The sequence below is a fragment of the Labeo rohita genome, chromosome 5, assembly GCF_022985175.1.
Source record: "Labeo rohita strain BAU-BD-2019 chromosome 5, IGBB_LRoh.1.0, whole genome shotgun sequence".
Lineage (NCBI taxonomy): Eukaryota > Metazoa > Chordata > Actinopteri > Cypriniformes > Cyprinidae > Labeo > Labeo rohita.
In genome coordinates this window covers 9870317-9888517 of record NC_066873.1, presented here as the reverse complement: position 1 = coordinate 9888517, position 18201 = coordinate 9870317, and the positions used below count along the sequence as shown (strand labels likewise).

The 18201-nt window shown below is 37.4% G+C and overlaps 1 protein-coding gene across 1 annotated transcript; it reads right to left on the bottom strand.

The window, feature by feature from the left end:
* Window positions 1–12098: 12098 nt before the first annotated feature.
* On the bottom strand, window positions 12099–17089 carry nrgna (neurogranin (protein kinase C substrate, RC3) a). The gene is made up of 3 exons (XM_051108722.1): window positions 16932–17089; window positions 13432–13578; window positions 12099–12593 (listed from the first exon to the last, which is right to left on the bottom strand). Exons 1-3 carry the CDS (start codon window positions 16944–16946, stop codon window positions 12573–12575), a joined length of 183 nt encoding a protein of 60 aa, XP_050964679.1. The 5' UTR covers window positions 16947–17089; the 3' UTR covers window positions 12099–12572.
* Window positions 17090–18201: the final 1112 nt, after the last annotated feature.

The window sequence follows — 18201 nt, the reverse complement described above, 5'->3', positions numbered from 1 at the left end:
CTTCACGGCCTGACTGTTTATTGTATTTCACAAATGAATTTTCTTTTGAACAATTATAATAATTACTACATAATTTAAAGCATTATAAAGCAACAAGATTCTTTAAAAAATGATAATGCAACATAACATCTCATGTTAGATTAATAAAAATTAGATAAATTGGAACAATAACATTGACAAAGAAGAACTGACAGTATTTTAAAGGGATAGTTCACCCTGTCAGGCGTTGTGTGTGGGAAGGAGGAGCAGGGACGAGGAGATAATGAAAACGTGCTTTAATAGCATAATCCAAACGGGAACAGGAACAAACTGGAGCAGCAGGGTAAACACAATCCAACACACCGCAAACTAACATATGGAAACATTAACAACATAAGAACAGACCAAAGACAAGGAACTGAACCAAACTTATATAGTAACACTAATGAGACACAGACAGGTGTACGTGATTAACCAGTGACGACTTAACAAGAAATGGAACAGGAAGACCAAATAAGGACACAGGAGGGAAAAACCAAGAAAACAGTCCACAGGGGTGTGACACACCCTAAAAATTAAAATTCTGTCATTATTTACTTGCACTCTTGTAATTTCAAACCTAAATGACTTCTGTGGAACACAAAAGATAGTGTAAAGAATGAAGAGAAATGTATTTAAAGAACTTTGCAACAGTTTCCATTTACTTCCACTGTATTTTTTGTCCATATAATGGAAGTCAAGGGGAACCAAAACTGTTTGGTTACCAACATTCTTCAAAATATCGTCTTGAAAATAGGCTCATTTTCCAACTCCCCTGGAGTTAAACAGTTGAGTTTTATCGTTTTCGAATCCATTCAGCCGATCTCCGGGTCTGGCGCTAGCACTTTTAGCATAGATTAGCATATATCATTGAATCTGGTTAGACCGTTAGCATCTTTAAGACTAGGGCAAGTATCTGCATCTCATAATATACTTAAAAAGAAAGAAACAATTAGAAGGGGCGACCAGACATAAGAAAAGAAATTCCGATATCACCTTGTGGGTGATCTGGGATCTAACTTGCCACCATAAAACTGACCACAAGGCATATCAAGAACCAAAACTGACTGATTTTAGATGGGCAATGGGCAATTGACAAATGACAGACAGAAGTAGTTTGTCAGATGACAGAAGACAGAAGTAGTTTGTCAAGATTTTAGGTTTAAATATCTTTTAATGTACAATTTGCATGTATTTAGATTTGGTCACCATTTTCTTTAGTATATTTATCAGCATTTTCTTGATACCTTTGCCTTAAATATTATACATCTGGTCATTAAACATTAAAATATGTAAATTATATGAATTGTGTGCATAATAAATATATTTATAATATTTTTATAGCTAGTTTTAGCTTTATAATGTCAAAGTTATCATATGCCTTGTCAACAGCACAAATGAAATTTCTTGATTGCAAGAAAAAAATAATTAGAAAGTACATTAAAAATGTATTCAAAACTGTAAAGAGGCAAACCTTAAAAGAGCTTCTTGACTGAATTTGAATTAAAATTTCATTTGTCTGTGATTTAATTAATTTCATTAATTTCCAGCACTTGATATGTAGTTTTTCTGAAAGAATTGGACTTGTCAGACATAACAAATACAGTCTGCTCAACTTTTTGCTAATTATTAGTCATCGTCTACATACAGTCTTAAAACCTTTGTATGATGTTGATACTGTCCATCAGTCTCTTTACAAACTTTGTTTGTTATAAGCTGCATTAATGTGCTTGTGTGTTATTATATGTGTGTCAGTTAAACATGCTGTAAAACTGGTTTAAAGATTTTGATCTGCAAAACTGCCTTCAACCTTAAAGATTATTTCAATGACAGTAACCTTTTAAAAACTATATATCCAGCTGTGGTTTCATAGGGCACATTTATACAATGCTGCCCTCCACTGGTTTGAAAGCACCAAATTGACCTTTCCTTCTCTGTCCCACTAAAAAAATGGACAGGGGTCTCAATTTTCAGGGTCTGCAGATTGACTTTTATCTCCGATAAAGGTGATTCATAAACTGGGGGAGGGTAAATAAATACATAGGAAATGAAATGTCTTTCCTATACAGACACTACAGGCAATAGGAGCTAATAGATTAAAAGCAAAGTTAACCTTATCAAAATTCACATTTACATATGTTCACATTTCCCTTTAACAACTCATGGGGAGAGGGAGAGAGTGTGTAAGGAGAAATTAAGCCAGTGACTAATTCATTTTTCATTATATACTGTAAGTCAGTGTAGGTGTAATGACCTCTTGTCATTAACAAGCTTGTATAAGTCAGCATGAACATGGTTTTTCTACCAAACAAAAGCCATATTTACCAACAAAAAAGAAAGATGAAAGGCGAACATATGAGCCTACAGAAGCAGGAGGCAACACTATAGCAGATTTTGTCAGTGTTGCCATTGGAAACCTGAGTGAAATTCATATTTCATAACTCTCCACCCCCGGCTGAGTCCCTGGACGTGTCAGAGCGAGTGGGAGCCAACGTGGGCGTAAAGTGGGCTCAGAGGCTCCAAAGCAACTTAAGGCTCTCATCCCACAGCGCAACACAGAGCAGGATATTTAGTTACTACTCATGGATTCAGACATGTTGGGGTTGTTGCTATGCTGAATTCCTTGAGCTGTGTTTTGCTTTGATATGAACTATGTGCCCTTAAGCGCCTATTTTTGAGAATGGCTCTTGAAGAGTATTTTTAGATCAGAAAATAGTATTTTTTTGGAGGTGTGTTAATATGTGAAAGAAAAGAAAACATTTTATGATAAACACACACTTCTGTGATATGCACAAGTACATTTTGTTCATATCATGCAAAATTAAATGCCACATCACAGAGACAAACTCTTTCAGCTCTTTAAAAAAATTCCCAGCGACCTAAATATGTGCCTAATGTAGTGATATCTAGATTAACTGGTTCCCTCTTAAAGCGGAACTTCAGCAGTGTGTCATGGAGTTGATGCCATGAGGAACTAAAGGGACATGGTTAGCTGCTTGCTAGTGGTAGCCTGTTACATTACAGTACATAAAACTTCACTTACCACATAAACAGAGAAAGGAGAGATGATTGATAGGACAATGGCAAATGATTTGCAGATCCTGAGCACCACTGACAAACATCTAATCTTGTAAAATGTGTGGTAAGTACTGCCACTCCGTAGTAACACGTGTTATCGCGAACCTCAAAAGTGAGAGTAAAAAGCGAGAGAGCATTTAAAAGCGATTTCAGTGCCCCGCATATTAATAGCGGCTCCCTGATGCCCACACGATTAATCGCATGTGATTGTCATGCACATCTTGTTAGTAAAGCCGGTTCTGTAATCAGTAGTAAATCTCCATCGTGCTTGCTTTCAGATGGAGCAGCATTTACTACACAGAGCCGTAGTTCACTGACTAGCTACGCAAAATCACGTTCATAATCGCAGACCATATAATCTCGTGATTATGAGATTGTTCTACAATAATTAAAGTTGTTTGTGTAGCTTCTCAGTGAACAACAGCTCTACAGTAAATGCTGCTCCTTCTGAGAGCACGTAAAAAATACCACATTTTATAACGTTTTTACTCCAGACTTGCTTCATAACGTCAGTCGAGTGTTTGAAATCCCTCTGTGAGATGATGTTGCTTCTTACACAGAATAAGGCACACAACATATTTCATAGTATTCTAAGCAATAATAAAGGCTATGTCGATTAGCATTGCATTATTATATACTTTATTATAATGAAAATGAATAGATAAATCATATATTTTCATAGTTGTGTGTTTATTAGTCACATTGAATCAATGAAAGCAGTTAAATCTTCGGGTTTTGTCAGATAAGAGGTGAGGTGAGCTAATCATAGACTAAAGACCCAGGTAAACAATGAATTCATCTTTTCTGTTTCTTATAGCATTGTAGTTTTGTCTTGTTTATAGTGTGATCAATGTTTGTGTAAGCAGTAGATGTGTTAGGGAGGTAACACAAAACATTTTAATTATATTTTGCTAAAATGAACGAAATGACTCGAAAAAAGATTTGTTCATTTTGCTGAACGAGACTCAAAGGTCTGAGTCGGTAAAATAATCTGAACTTCCCATCACTAATAGGGATTTCCTGGATTTCTTCTGGGGGAGTGTTTGGAGTTTCCACACGAGAGCGCCCTCTGGCCTTCAGATGGAGATTTACTACTAATGTGCCTCACTGACAAGATGCACGCATGACTATGGCAACTTTTGCCTAATTGCGAGTGCGATTTCATTGGAATTTATTGCGATTTATCATGCAGCCCTAATACAGTATAATTACCCACTGATATAATTATGAGAGAAAGCATTGAGATACATTTTTTGTCCTCCCATCTCGCATTTATTCCCTAGGGGTTCCGCAGAACATGTAATTTTCTTTCCGAACATGGTATTTAGATTCTGGCACATCCCTAGTTTGTTGTGCATGTTGTCCTTGTTATTAAACACCTGAGGAACCCATGACATGCAGGTTGTTTGCTTAAGAGTGGAGTAAACATGTTCAGCACTTGAGGGTGCTGGATAAGCTTACTGTGACAAGCTCACACTGAGAAAGCTCCGATCACACTTAGCCCTCTTCTCCAGGGATCAGGGTCAAATGTCTGCACCCCACGGTTTGGTTCCCACTGTTGCCGAGGCAGCTTGAAGACTTAAAGCCTGTTTCCACCTCAGTAACTTTCTCCAGGAACTAGGGTCTTTGGGGCGGTACTCTGTGTGTTTCTACCGCAGGAACCAGGATCTAAATAAAATTCCAGGTAAAAATTGGCTGCTCGTGAGGTAGCACTTTTTCAAAGGTCAGGAACTTTTGGGGGTGGGACTTGGGAGCTGAACATGCTGATTGGTTGAGTTCACTCATCATTGTATTTCAACCACCATTTATTTGCATAATTCTCAAAATATTACTGTTATTCTGTCATTAAAATTTAGTTTCAAGAGTATTTCAGGTAAGAATGTAGTTGTTAAAAACTCAGATCTCTGGTTTTATTATAAAGACTATTATAAAGTGTCTGTTTGAAAATGTGCTTCGGCGATTTCGGAGATGTGAGCTCCAGGCGATCACTTGGCGCTCAGTGCTCATATATCCTGCCCAAGAGCGCCAAACTTCTGCTTCTGACATTTGCCGATGGCTCTGATGTCTCTGTAGTGGTTAAACATGAGATATAATTCGTTTTAGGTAAATCTAACAGGTAATCTTTGGTCTCATCAATCTATTATTTGTTCCAGGTCGTTCTGGCTAAGGACTAAGTTATGTTTTTATAACTTTATATATTTATATATAAATGTATATATATTTATACCTTTATTAAAATGAAGCCAAGGCGAGCTGACTGACATCATCAAGTATGCTGCTGTTCCATTTGCAGAATTACCTGACTTCGGCCGCCCTGTCCCTGGGAGTTCACACTTCTGAGTCTTGTGAAGTCCAAACTACCAAGTACGCAAATTTCAGACTTGCGTCCTTGGTAGTTTGAGAAATGGCTCTGGACTGGGAAAAGCAGTCGCACGCAGTCTTTAACCATACTATTTGCCTAATCTTCACGGTACTTTAGGCCACAATGGAAACGCAGACAGCAACAGGTCTGGGGGTAAAAAGTTCCTGGGACAAACTGTTCCTGTATAGCAGGTCAAGCTGGTTTTCAAGGTTTTCAGACTGTGGTTGCTTTTTCTCAATCCTCGATTTCTGGCTTGAACAATCTGGTGGATCAGGAGGACCAGTCTCTGGCATCTTCTGATGCAGCAGAAAGCATGTTGCTGGTGCCATCTAGCTCTGAGGAACTGAATGTGGTTGGAGAGGGCAAAAAAACTGGTGTAGTTTTCTTCTATCAACCACACATGCAGGAACTGGACGTTATGGTCTGTGCCAAAACTAGACTGGATCTGTGTCAGGAAGCTATTTCTTCCAACTGCTCACACTGATGTTTAGAGATAATGGGAAAAAAACATACTAGGTTTGCCTATTTCCCTATCAGCAATCCAGTTATGCAAATGTGGAGAGATTGTGTGACCTGGGACACATGAAGATGTTGTGGAGATGCTGACTAACTATTGCTCACATTGTAAGGCAACCTCATTGAAGGCTCCGGTCTTGCCGTCTAAACAGGGCATGTGTAGCAATGGGTCAGGCTAGGGATGCCTTGCACATGATGGCCGTATTACAGGCATGCCTGATCTGTTGACTTAAAACCATTAGGCAGTCTTGGCCTAATGGTTAGTGACTTATAAGCCAAAGGTTGCGGATTCGAGTCTTGGTACCTGCAGGGATTGTAGGTAGGGGGAGTGAATGACCAGTGAGTATGAGACTTACCTACACGTCACGTTACTTTTATGAATTGTTCCCTGAATCGTTTGCACTGCACCACAGACTTGTCCATCCTTCGAACTGCACTGCACCACAGACTTGTCCATCCTTTTTTGTCCATCCTCTCAACACAAGAGGTTGTTAAGTGCTTAGGTTGATAACCTTGTGGGGAGTCCACCAACATACAGTACAGTTACATACAGCTATGGGTGTCCCGAGTTCGAATCCTGACTCGAAGACTTTTCCTGAGCACAATCTCTCTCCCACTTCACCTCCTGTTAGCTCTGATCTGTTCTGTCATAATAAAAAGGCAAAAATGAAACATGTAAAAAAGAAAGAACAGCTGAGGTAATGAATAAGAACAGGGGTACCTAAACTTGATTAGCTGGTTCAGGTGTGTCTAATTGGGGTTAGAGCTAAACTCTGCAGGACACCGGCCCTCCAGGACCGAGTTTGGGCACCCCTTGTTAAGAAGGTTGGTTGTAATGAGATGATGCATCCTTTCTGGTTCCACTTGCCTTAGAGTCTTGAGATTGAAGGAAGATAAAATAATTTTTTCTCTTGAACTTGTTCAGTGCTTCTAGAGGATTTGAGCCTCAGGAACTGATGACTGTGAGGTTTTGAGAATGGGCAGTTGGATGGTACACAGGTCCAGCAGTAATAAACATGGACTCTGCGTTGTCATTTGTTGTCCCTCCTAGAATTTCTTGCGGGATTCACAGGGACTGAGTAGGGTTTTGTTTTAGCTGCAATGCTCATGTACTTAGTGAGGTACTACAGAGCAATTGCTCTTGTCCTTTGCTCCCTCTTGTTAGGCTAAGGGGTTGAGCAAGGTGAACAGATTTATGTGGGGCAATGTAGATTCCTTCTACTTAGTTTACCTCTCTCTCCAACATCTGTTGGGTCTTAAAGTAGGGATATTTGTCACATACTGTGTTTTAGTACTTAAAGAAAAAGAGTTAGTTATAGTTCGTTTAGTTAGCTTGCCTTTACTCAAGGCAGGGTTTGAGCTGATCTCGCCCAGTTAAATTGGGGGACTTTAATTAGAGGCCTGAGATTCCCCATGGCTCGCTTGGGGTTTAGAACCTGGGTGATGAGAGTTCCTGGGCAAAGTGCATTATTTTTCTCTGAGCTCTGATCTTGGGGCAGCATAAGGCTAAGGCCGGTCTCACAAAGGAGGAAGGAAGGTGTAACAGACAGGACTTCCACTGTTATGCATCATAAAAGATTGGGAACCTTTTAGTAGAACCATTAGCTTAGATTCACATGGGATGCACCGATTGGGTTGACATGCTTCTGAGTCTGGCCGAGTAATCTGTTGAGTCAGTTTATGCTATGCCCACTATGTTTGTGCATATTCAGAGCTTAGTGAGACAGATGTTTTCTCAGTATGGTGTAGTGCAGGGATTCTCAACTCTGGCTCTCGAGGTCCACTTTTCTGCAGAGTTTAGCTCTAGCTCTAATCAAACACACCTGAACTAATCAAGGTTTTCAGGATAGAAAGTCACTGGCAGGTGAGTTTGATAAAGGTTGGAAGTTGGAGAACATCTGATGTAGTGGGTATTGGTTTCCCATAGCGTCAACTCTATGATGCAGCGTCCAAGTTCCAGTTTGAAAGGGAACATCTCAGTGTATGCAACCCGTTTTCATGAAAATGGGAATGAGATGCTACGTCTCGTTGCCATGCCTAGAGCTTGCCTGCATGTTTCCTTCAGCAAAATAATTGATGATGTGTATTGCAGGTGCCTTTACTCACTGGCAAGGGAATCATAATCGGGGAGAAAAGGGGGACAGAGTGCATAGGACCCAGAGGACCCTATAGCAAATTTTGTGCAATGGGCCCAGAATCCATAATGACTCATTGGTGCTCTGGGTGCTCTGACTCATGGGTTGCCAATGAATATTGCTGTGAGTTTATATGCGGTTCAGACACCGGTCACACTGATGCCGTTACCCATAGTGTCAACTCCATGACACAACATCTCATTCCAGTTCTCAGGAAAATACCCTTTAAAGCAGAGGGGTTTCAACCTCAGATCCAGAGACTCTCAGCCAACTTCTGATACATTGTGACTAACATCTTTTTCCCCAACAGAACTCCTGTAGAACCTTTACAGGCTCCTGTTGAAAAAGCTGGAAACACATTTTCACTTCTTACCATGAACTTTTATCCACATTTGCACCCTGATTTTTAACCCCATATAATATGTCTTTGCACACGCATAGCTTGCAGCAGTCTTGTGCCACTGCTCTATTTTAACTGCTAGATATCACTGAGGAGGCAGACTAGATGTAATAAAAACTCTGTCAGGGGACAGGGCATGAAGAGATAATTACAACACGCTCTACTTTCTCCTGCCCATTGTGAGTTGTGTACTGTAATTAAAACATGAGTTCTAGAGGCACTCTTTCAATGCCAACAAAGAGCACTCTGTGGGAAGAATGGGATGTCAGCTAAATAACCCGCTGGTAAAATGCCTGTTTGACCAAGGCATGTTAAAACCAGCAAGGTTTGGCAGATTAGCATGGTCTAGTTTAGAGGTTCCAAACCTTTTTCCAGGAAACCTCCTATTTTAACCTTCAAAATCATTAACAGAAAAAAATCACAAAATTAATTCAATTCAATTCAATTCAAATTTATTGAATTGAATTGAATTGAATTGAATTGAACAAAATTAGTCAGTATGGGTCATAATGGGCCAAGCATTTATAAAAAATATTAATTCTGATCCTAGCACTTATGATTCCAGAGTTACGGACCAAAATGCAAATGTATCCTAGTGTTGGGGGATGTGTGTATATGCACCTGAGTAGTAGTGCAATATTGGGACCATCCTTCTAAGTTTGGGGATAATATCCTTCTAAGGTTCAGTGCTTAGACCCCTAATAATGTAACATTGCAGTTGTCACAAATTCTTAGAGGCAAGATGTGAACTCCGGTGAACTACAACGGATTGAGGATGATGCTTGAGAGCCTGATGTGGGAGTAGTAATAATACTAGCTCACAGAAGCAAAATGTTGGCTGTTTTATCATGCAACAACCTTGCTTTTCCCTCCAGTGAATAACACATACAGACTAAACAACAAAAAAATTTAACCGGTTTGAACATTTGTGACATTCCAGTTAAAAAGGGCAGATAAAATAAACAGTGATTTAAATTTTTCAGATACAGTAGGGCTATTCAACAGCAGCACAAAATGAATAAATGAAGTTCCAAATGTAGGTTCAGGAGGAGCCTAATCCATCAGCCTTGTCAATCATCATTACGAGCATATAAGCAGCAGCCATTGAGCCGTCCCAGCAACAGCATCCCTTTACCTTCCAATCTCCTCCACTATTCCACTCTTTCTCTTTCTGTGTAATACCGCTGAGGGGGGTTAATTCGGTGCTTAAGCTGAGCCTCTGGATCGATCCTCCTTTGAGGAAAGCAGGAATATTAGAGTGCTGTCACTTTAGTTAACAGCTGCAGGTAGATAAGAATTGTGCAGAAAAACAACTGGCATATTCTGACTAAAGTTTATGTATGTATTCCAGTATTTAAATATACCATAGGTTATAATAGTGCTAAAAAAATAACAGAGATAACAGAGTGCTGTTTAAACAAGTAACCACTGCTATAAAACCACAACCGGAAAAGCTATTTAGATTATCTAGAAAAAGATAACATGTCCCACGACCCTGCAGAGGATAAGCGGTTTGGAGAATGAATGGATGGATAATGTTAATGTGATAAGTTCTTTTTTTTTTTTTTTTGTCAGGCATTACAAACAGCCACCCCTGAGGATTGGATTTTATGGACCTGTGGCATTTTTGCATATTTCTGCACTATATTGTGCTGCAAGAATGGCATATTTTTATAGGCCAAAACCCACAAACAAGTTAGCATTTCAGCACTTCCAGTTGCTTTGTCTTGAAATGATGACAGAATTTTCATCTTTGGGTGAACGATCTCTATAAGAGTACTTAAAGAAATTTTTGTAATGACTGTGTTTTTAACACACTTATCTTAAAAGTGGGCTTTTTGTAATAATTTCAAATGTTTTGTTGTGTTTTAAAGTACACATATTTTGATGTGTCGACTAACATACTAAATATTGTAAGGTACTTGATTATAATTTTAACTGTAGCGTGTTCTTCAATATTAAGTTTAAGTTAATTAATTTTAGATGTACTAAACTTCGTTGCAAATATTTCTAAACATAACATAAATACATATTTCTAAACAAGTAAATACAAATATGTTTAAGGGGATAGTTCACCCAAAAATGAACATTCTGTCATTAATCACTCAACCTCATGTCGTTCCAAACCTGTAAGACCTTTGTTTATCTTTGGAACACAAATTAAGATATTTCTGATGAAATCCAGGAGTTTTCTGAATATTTTTTATGCACAAAGAAAACAAAAATATCAACTTTATTCAACAATTTCTTCTCTTCCATGTCAGTCATGCGCTGTGGTACGTGATTTCACATCGAAGACTGACATGGAAGAGAAGAAATTGTTGAATAAAATTATTTTTTGTTTTTATTATTTTTGTTTTCTTTGCACACACAAAGTATTCTCATAGCTTTATAAAATTAAGGTTGAACCACAGATGTTGCATGGACTATTTTAATGATGTCCTTACTACCTTTCAGGGCCTTAAACATGTCAGTTGCATTGCTGTCTATGCAGGGTCAGAAAGCTCTCAGATTTCATGAAAAATATCTTCATTTGTGTTCTGAAGATGAACGAAGGTCTTAGGGGTTTGGAACGACATGAAGGTGAGTAATTAATGACAGAATTTCCATTTTTGATGAACTATCTCTTTAAATACACACTTTTCAGCAAATGCTTATCAGTATATTTGGCAGCACACTTCAACCATATTTCAAAGACAATAAAAGTAATTATGAAATTACATATATAGGTTCTACTCGAGCAAGGCAAAACCACTCTAGAATTTAGCTAATTGCATTTAAACTATAACAAATGTCATTTAACTGCAATTAAATGTCCGAAAACATGACGTTAAGGTTCGCACTTTTATATTCTATTAAAGTTTTTAAAAGATGGCACATTTCAAATCGTACTTCTGAGATTTCATGCACCAGCCAAGCAACTGCCATTGAAATGAATGCGAATGCTAACAGAGCTTTCTACAGGTATTACAGACCTCCTTGTTTAAAACCCTGAGCAATAAGTTCAAGAATGCCGTTCAGTGACATTTACATTGCATTTATCTGTATGCATTTCGCAGATGCTTTTATCTAAAGTGACTTACAGCACATCTGCCCTATACATTTTATCAGTATGTGACCTTGAGACCGCTAATGCCATACTCTACTAGTTGTGCTACAAGAACACAAGGTAAAAATGCTGTATTTTACCAAGAGATGATCTGATACAAATAGACAGGTAGACAGAAACACAAACACACAAAAAAGACATTCACACAGGCAGGGCCGCACGCAAGGAGTGCATTTGAGCAAATCCATTTTTAATGAGCATCTGTGCTATTTGAAGGATACAGTCGCACTGTTTGAAAGATTGATTAAGCCGTGGGAATACTTCATACTGAATCACATGGATCTGACACACACTGGAAATACGAACAATATTCTCAGTGTATTGCACAGCTTGCATATTTGTCAGGTAAACCACATCTTTTGACTAATTAAAAACATATTTGATCAGTTACTTTCCATCAGCTGTAATTAGCATATTTATTACCTTCAACACAACAAAAATGCCAACAGTAACAGGTCCAATGAACACAGAAAGCTGATATGTGGAACTTAATTCGCTTTATTAAACAGGCATAAACAAAATTTATGCTAGAAAAAACACTGACTTTTAGTAAATGCATACTTGTATATTGTAAGATTCAGTACAGCCAAAGAAGTAAAGCACAACTTCAAACAAATCAACAAATCTCCAGACAGAGTATTTGGCTTGCCTTGCTTGAAGCAACAAGAAACGCTTCAGATTTGAAAGCGGACAGATCACAAACAACCTTATCTATCTTAAAATGAATCAAATTTATAATGTCATGCTGTGAACCTGTTTCGAGTCAAAAACAGCCACTCAGATGCTAAAGGAAGAAGAGGAAAGTGAGCGAGTCTGCTAGTCAGGTGGCAAACTCTGCATGTAGTTTGGATGTCGATGCTTTCATATCATACACTGAAGGGTTCTTTTTAAACAAAAGAGCTCTGGTTATTGCAGTGATGTGCTATCGGGCGGTGGCGATGGTGGTCCTCTTAGCTACTTCTGCTCTCGTTGTTTCTGAAACAGATGACACATGTTTTTGTTTTGCATAAAACTCCTGAATGATGCTTATGAAAGGCTGGCATTTACAAGTGACTGCGTTGTGAAATACACCTGTTACGTTCAAACCAAAAAATGTAAAATTAATCAAAAAGACATTCTGTAAAATTGCTTTCTTTTGTGTAAAACATTACCGTACATAGGCACTACAACTGAGAAGTGCTCACATGACATTAACTGGGTACCATCTGTATTATTGCTTAGCAACAAGCAATTAAGGCGGTATTGCTAGGATACCATTTTAACCATACTGATGTCTGCTGGGGAAATTCTGATTCCAGACAGAAACGATTGTGTAGAGTTCCAAACAGTTCCAAAGAACCTTTAATGATAATTGTTCTTTCAATACATGATGGATTACAAGATAATGTAAGATTGATTAGGATTTCGATCAGCCTTAATTTCCCAGGAGGGAAAAAAATCACATATACATTCAAGCTTTAAATGGGATAATGACTTAATGATTTAAACATACAGTTGTATTTCTCTCTGCCATGCTCTTTATGGAGAGTTTTTAACTAGCTACAGGTTTTGTGCTGTTTCTAAGCAAGATCAGAGGTGGAAAGATGTGTTTCTACACATAAAAATGATGCTGGTACCCAAGGTGGTACTACAACTCAAAGCATACATACATAAAAGATCATTTTAGTAGTAGTAGTTTAAGAATATTTACAAATGTGTATCTAATGTGCAAATCAAAGTAGGTTTACATAATATATTAAATAATTTAATTTAATTCATATAACTAAAGTCACCCGTGGCAAATGTATTTTGATGTACTGCCCATGCTGCTAACCTCATCTCTAGGCTTGTCATCCTTCATTTTCTTCCTGGTCATGTGACCTCGAAAACCAGCTTGAATCTTAGCAGCAGCCTTGTTTGCGGCTGGGTCATCAAGGGGAATGTCCATGATGTCCTCGTCTTGTGGCTGAGTGCATCCTTCCTGCAGTTCAGATAAAACACAGTCAGCCATTTTAGCTATGACTACATGGCAGAAGAACAGTTACAGATCTTTGTCAAGATCGACACTTAAGCGTCAACGAACTTTCACACTCTGTAATGCCACATGAGACCAATCTGTATCAAGAACACCAAGTGTAAAATGATTGCAACAACTTCAGATATTGTCTCCAGTTCCTCTATTACACTATCACAATGGAAATGCTTTGAGGAAGGTATTCAAATTATATATTGATCTAAAGTACACAATAGGATATCTGAGGTCACATTTACAATGTGATTTGTACAGAAAAATAATTTTTAGAAAAAAAAAGCAAATTTCATATGAATTAGCCACCACTTTACCAAAATGTAAAATAGTTATGAATTGCCATTACAGTATGTTGGTTCTTCTAAAGACTGTGGTGGAAATTGTAGAATCTTTTCACTTTTACAGTGTTGTTTGCTGAGGTGGCTAATGGTAAAGTATTGTTACAGCATGTCAAAACCTAAAGTCGGCACTCTGTTGCTCTCAAAGGAACTGTTTAATGGTACTCTCACCAGCCCAGTTTTTGGTGAAAGTCCCATTTACAAATTCCTTTGGGAGCAACTGTGCACTGGCCTTAGGTTTAGATATTGGTAAAGTGTTTTCATGCACCTGTATGAGTTATTTTTGAATGTGTGAGCCTTTCAGGATTTGTGATTTATAGTACTACTTTAATGTCTTACCCTGGACCACAAAACCAGTCATAAGGGTAATTTTTTTGAAATGTCCATTGATGGTTTGTTAGGATGGAACAATATTTGGCTGAGATACAACTATTTGAAGATCTGGAATCTGAGGGTGCAAAAAAATCTAAATATTGAGAAAATCGCCTTTAAAGTTATCCAAATGAAGTTCTTAGCAATGCATATTAATAAATAATTTATATATATATATATATATATGAAGAGTTCAGATGCAAAGAGCTAAATCCATCTGACGTCTTTCTTTAAAAAATGCATTTTTATCAGGCTCAGATGTATAGGTTTCTATGTAATTACCGGTACTTCTGATTGGGCTGAGGCTGGTATTTTAGCGAGATTGAAGAAAAAGTATTTGATGAACGTATAATATGTGTCAGGAGCATTCACTCAGTATCATTATCTCATTTTTGACTGAGATGGATTTTAGCTGGTTTTGCATCTGAACTCTTCATATATATATATATATATATATATATATATATATATGTAATGTCCTAATGATTTTTGGCCTAAAATAAAAATCGATAATTTTAACCAATACAATGTATTGTTGGCTATTGCTACAAATATTCTTTCGACTGGTTTTGTGGTCCAGGGTCACATATATCCATCCTATGATTCCTTTTAGAATATAATCTTTTGATATTACTGCTTTATTTTGATTAAAACATGTAAACTGCAACAAATAAAACTCATTCAAGAAAATTCTGTCATCATTTAGGATACTCTTATGTCGTTCCAAACCTTTTGTTCTTCTCTTAAAAAAGATGTGTCTCAGTTATTTCTTTTGCCTATACTGTATAACGGAATTCAGTGTTCACCAAAATGTTTTGGTTACCAACAATCTTCCAAATATCTCCTTTATGTTTGCAAATGATGACAGAATTTTCTTATTTGGGTGAACTAAAGTTTCTTTCTGTAAAATAGTTTCTCTTTCTCTCAGAATCGACATCAATAAAATACACAGTATCTCAAAAGTAAATCATTATGTTTAGAGGAACGCACATTCTTTTAGTTTGATTTCTTGGATTCTTTTATTCTCCTCATCCAGTGGGATCCAAGTTGTCAGCGGTCCCTAGCGAGCCTCAAGTTTCCGACAGCTCGACTAATTTTCCCTGCCTGCTGGGGGTGCGTCATAGTCAAGGGACTGAAGCTGAAAGCATTCGGAGCTTCACAGGCTAACAGTGTGAAGATCCAGCTGAGTGAGGTGGAAAGCCTGACGCTCCTCTGAGGTTTATGCAGGGATAAACAATGATCTATTACACAACAAACAAGGACCTGAGGGCTTTTTACTGTGATCATTCCTCATAAAGCCCTTCAACAAAAGCCTTTGATATTCTACCTACATGCTCTTAGGTTTGCGTTCAACACCAAAGATAAGAAATAACTACATTTCTGAGAGTTCCTAGCAACAGAGCTTTCTCAAGCATGACAGGATGAGACCAATCATCAATCAAGGAACATCTTGTGTGAACCTTACTTGTGAGAATGTCTCATCACAAAGATCTCCCATCAGTTTGGAACATGCAAATGACCATCTGTCTCATCAGTCACAGCCACATCTTCAAATTATACACAGATAATTGCTGTTTCTAGAAAGTTCTGAACCCTCCCACAAACACACAACTCCAAGCCCACGCAATGGATGACTTGTGTAACCACCCGACTGCTTGTACTCCTGCTGTACAGAGAGGTAAAACAAATGGGAAGGAACCATTTTGACATTAACCAGTCACAGCTTTCAGTCTTTATTTGATCACTTTAATCTAAATAAAATGTGGAAAAGGTAGCACAAAGCTTGTGTTTGAGCTTGTAAAGATGAACTGATCAAGCATTCAAGTGTTCTATCTTTAGACACAGACATGTCACTTCTGAAAATCAGCACTTATGAATGCACAAGACCAGACGTCAAACCAGTGACCCTTCTCCCCACACACAACTGCAAACACAGCACATCTCCTTTATGCATTTCGGTCTTTTCATACTGTAAAAAAAGCCTGCGGAGAAGTATTTTTCTGAGAATTAAGTGTCATTCTCAGTACTGCTGATATAAACAGATTTAAAACATGACCGTTGTTGACATAAAGTCGAAAACTGTTTTAGTATTCCTTAAATATCTGTTTAAGTTGTGAATTCTCTGCTATGAAATTAATACAATTGAAACATGTTTAAAATCCTCCTACCACCCACACCAGGTTCTTTGTTAAATCCTCTTGTCAACAGTCACTTAGATAATGGTTGGTTTTAGCTGATTAATCTGGTTCTGTAATCATAATGCACATCTTTCCTCATTCACTTTTTTAATTAATTTGTAAACTTAATATTTTAATGTAATTGGTGTTGGTAAATCCTAAAATATTAACTCTAACTAAGTTAGTCTTCTTGCTGGATTATGTAACGACAACATTTCAAGTTCAATTTTACCTTAACTGTTTTGAAACCACAGCCTGATGATATTTATAAAGTATTGAAAATGTATAGAATATTTAATAACACTTTAATATAACACATACACTTAATCTGTTGTCACAAATAACCGAAATCTTTAATATGCATAATTCGTAAGTTTCTTTTTGAAGCTATACAAACATAAACATGGACTTCACTTACGTTTCGACAATCCATAGCGATCTGAGATGACAGGTTTGTGAAGTTTAAGATTTGTTGTCCAGTAAAACTATGACTGGAGAATATATCGGTAAAGATGTTGCCTCTCTCTCTTTCAGTGTGTTGAGCTCTCTGAAGGCGCTCCGGCTCTCTGTAGATGATGGGCGCCTCGACTGAATGGACCAATCAGAACGCGCGACACATTACACATCACAGACGACCATTTATCACACGCCTTTCTTCATACGGATTATTATCGATTAAATATTGTTTAAGTATATATTAGGTACAAACACTCCATAAATTTCGCTTAAATATATATATATTAAATATTAAATGTATTAAAACTAATAAGCAATCAGTGTAAGAGTTAACCATTGTTGTTTAACTTAATAATTTTGTTGCCACGCCTGGCACATATTATAATTAACACATTTTGTATCATAACATCCATGTTTTTTTTAAAATAATGTGTCTCAAAACTGTATACACATATTCAGAAATCTACAACTTATCCCTAAACAAATACAAATGTGCTGTTGTAACAACCTTCACCACTATCAGAAGCAATTTAGATTTTAAATATTTACTGTTAATAAAACGTGAACATTTTTATTAGCCATGTCATTAGCCATTAGCCAAGTCACCACCCTCCGCCCTAATTTCATTTTAAACATTTTATTTAAAAAAACAAAAAAAAACAAAAATGAAACATTTTAATTAAAAAGAGCAAATTAAATTAGAAAACAAATACCATAAAACATAGGCTAACAACTCTAAAAACACAACAGACAGCGTGGGCGTGTGTTAGTCACTCTCACAGTTGTGTGAAATCTAGCCTACTGTAGCTATACACTGTCCTAATCTGTGAACCCTTTGTGGATCCAGCAGATACACTGAAAAGTGTTACAACCCTCTCTGTCTGGTCAAATAAGATATTTCTAGTTGTGTTCGGATGTAAATGAACAGCTTGTGTGGATGTTATATAACAAATTGAATGAGAGAACCTGATGATTCAGATGTTATCAGTTCTGTCGTCCACATCCACTACCATGAGAGCAAATTATAATATAAATCGTACATGAAATGATACTTTCTTACCCCATAATTGTTTTTTCATTCCATAAACTCTTGATTCTTTAGAGAATTACTAGAGCGCATGAGTGCCCTCAACAAGTTTCCTCCTATGGCTACCAAGTCGAGGATTCTCTGAACTGTATGCACCACAGTGGGTTGTTTTCATATATTCATATATACATATATTTCATATATT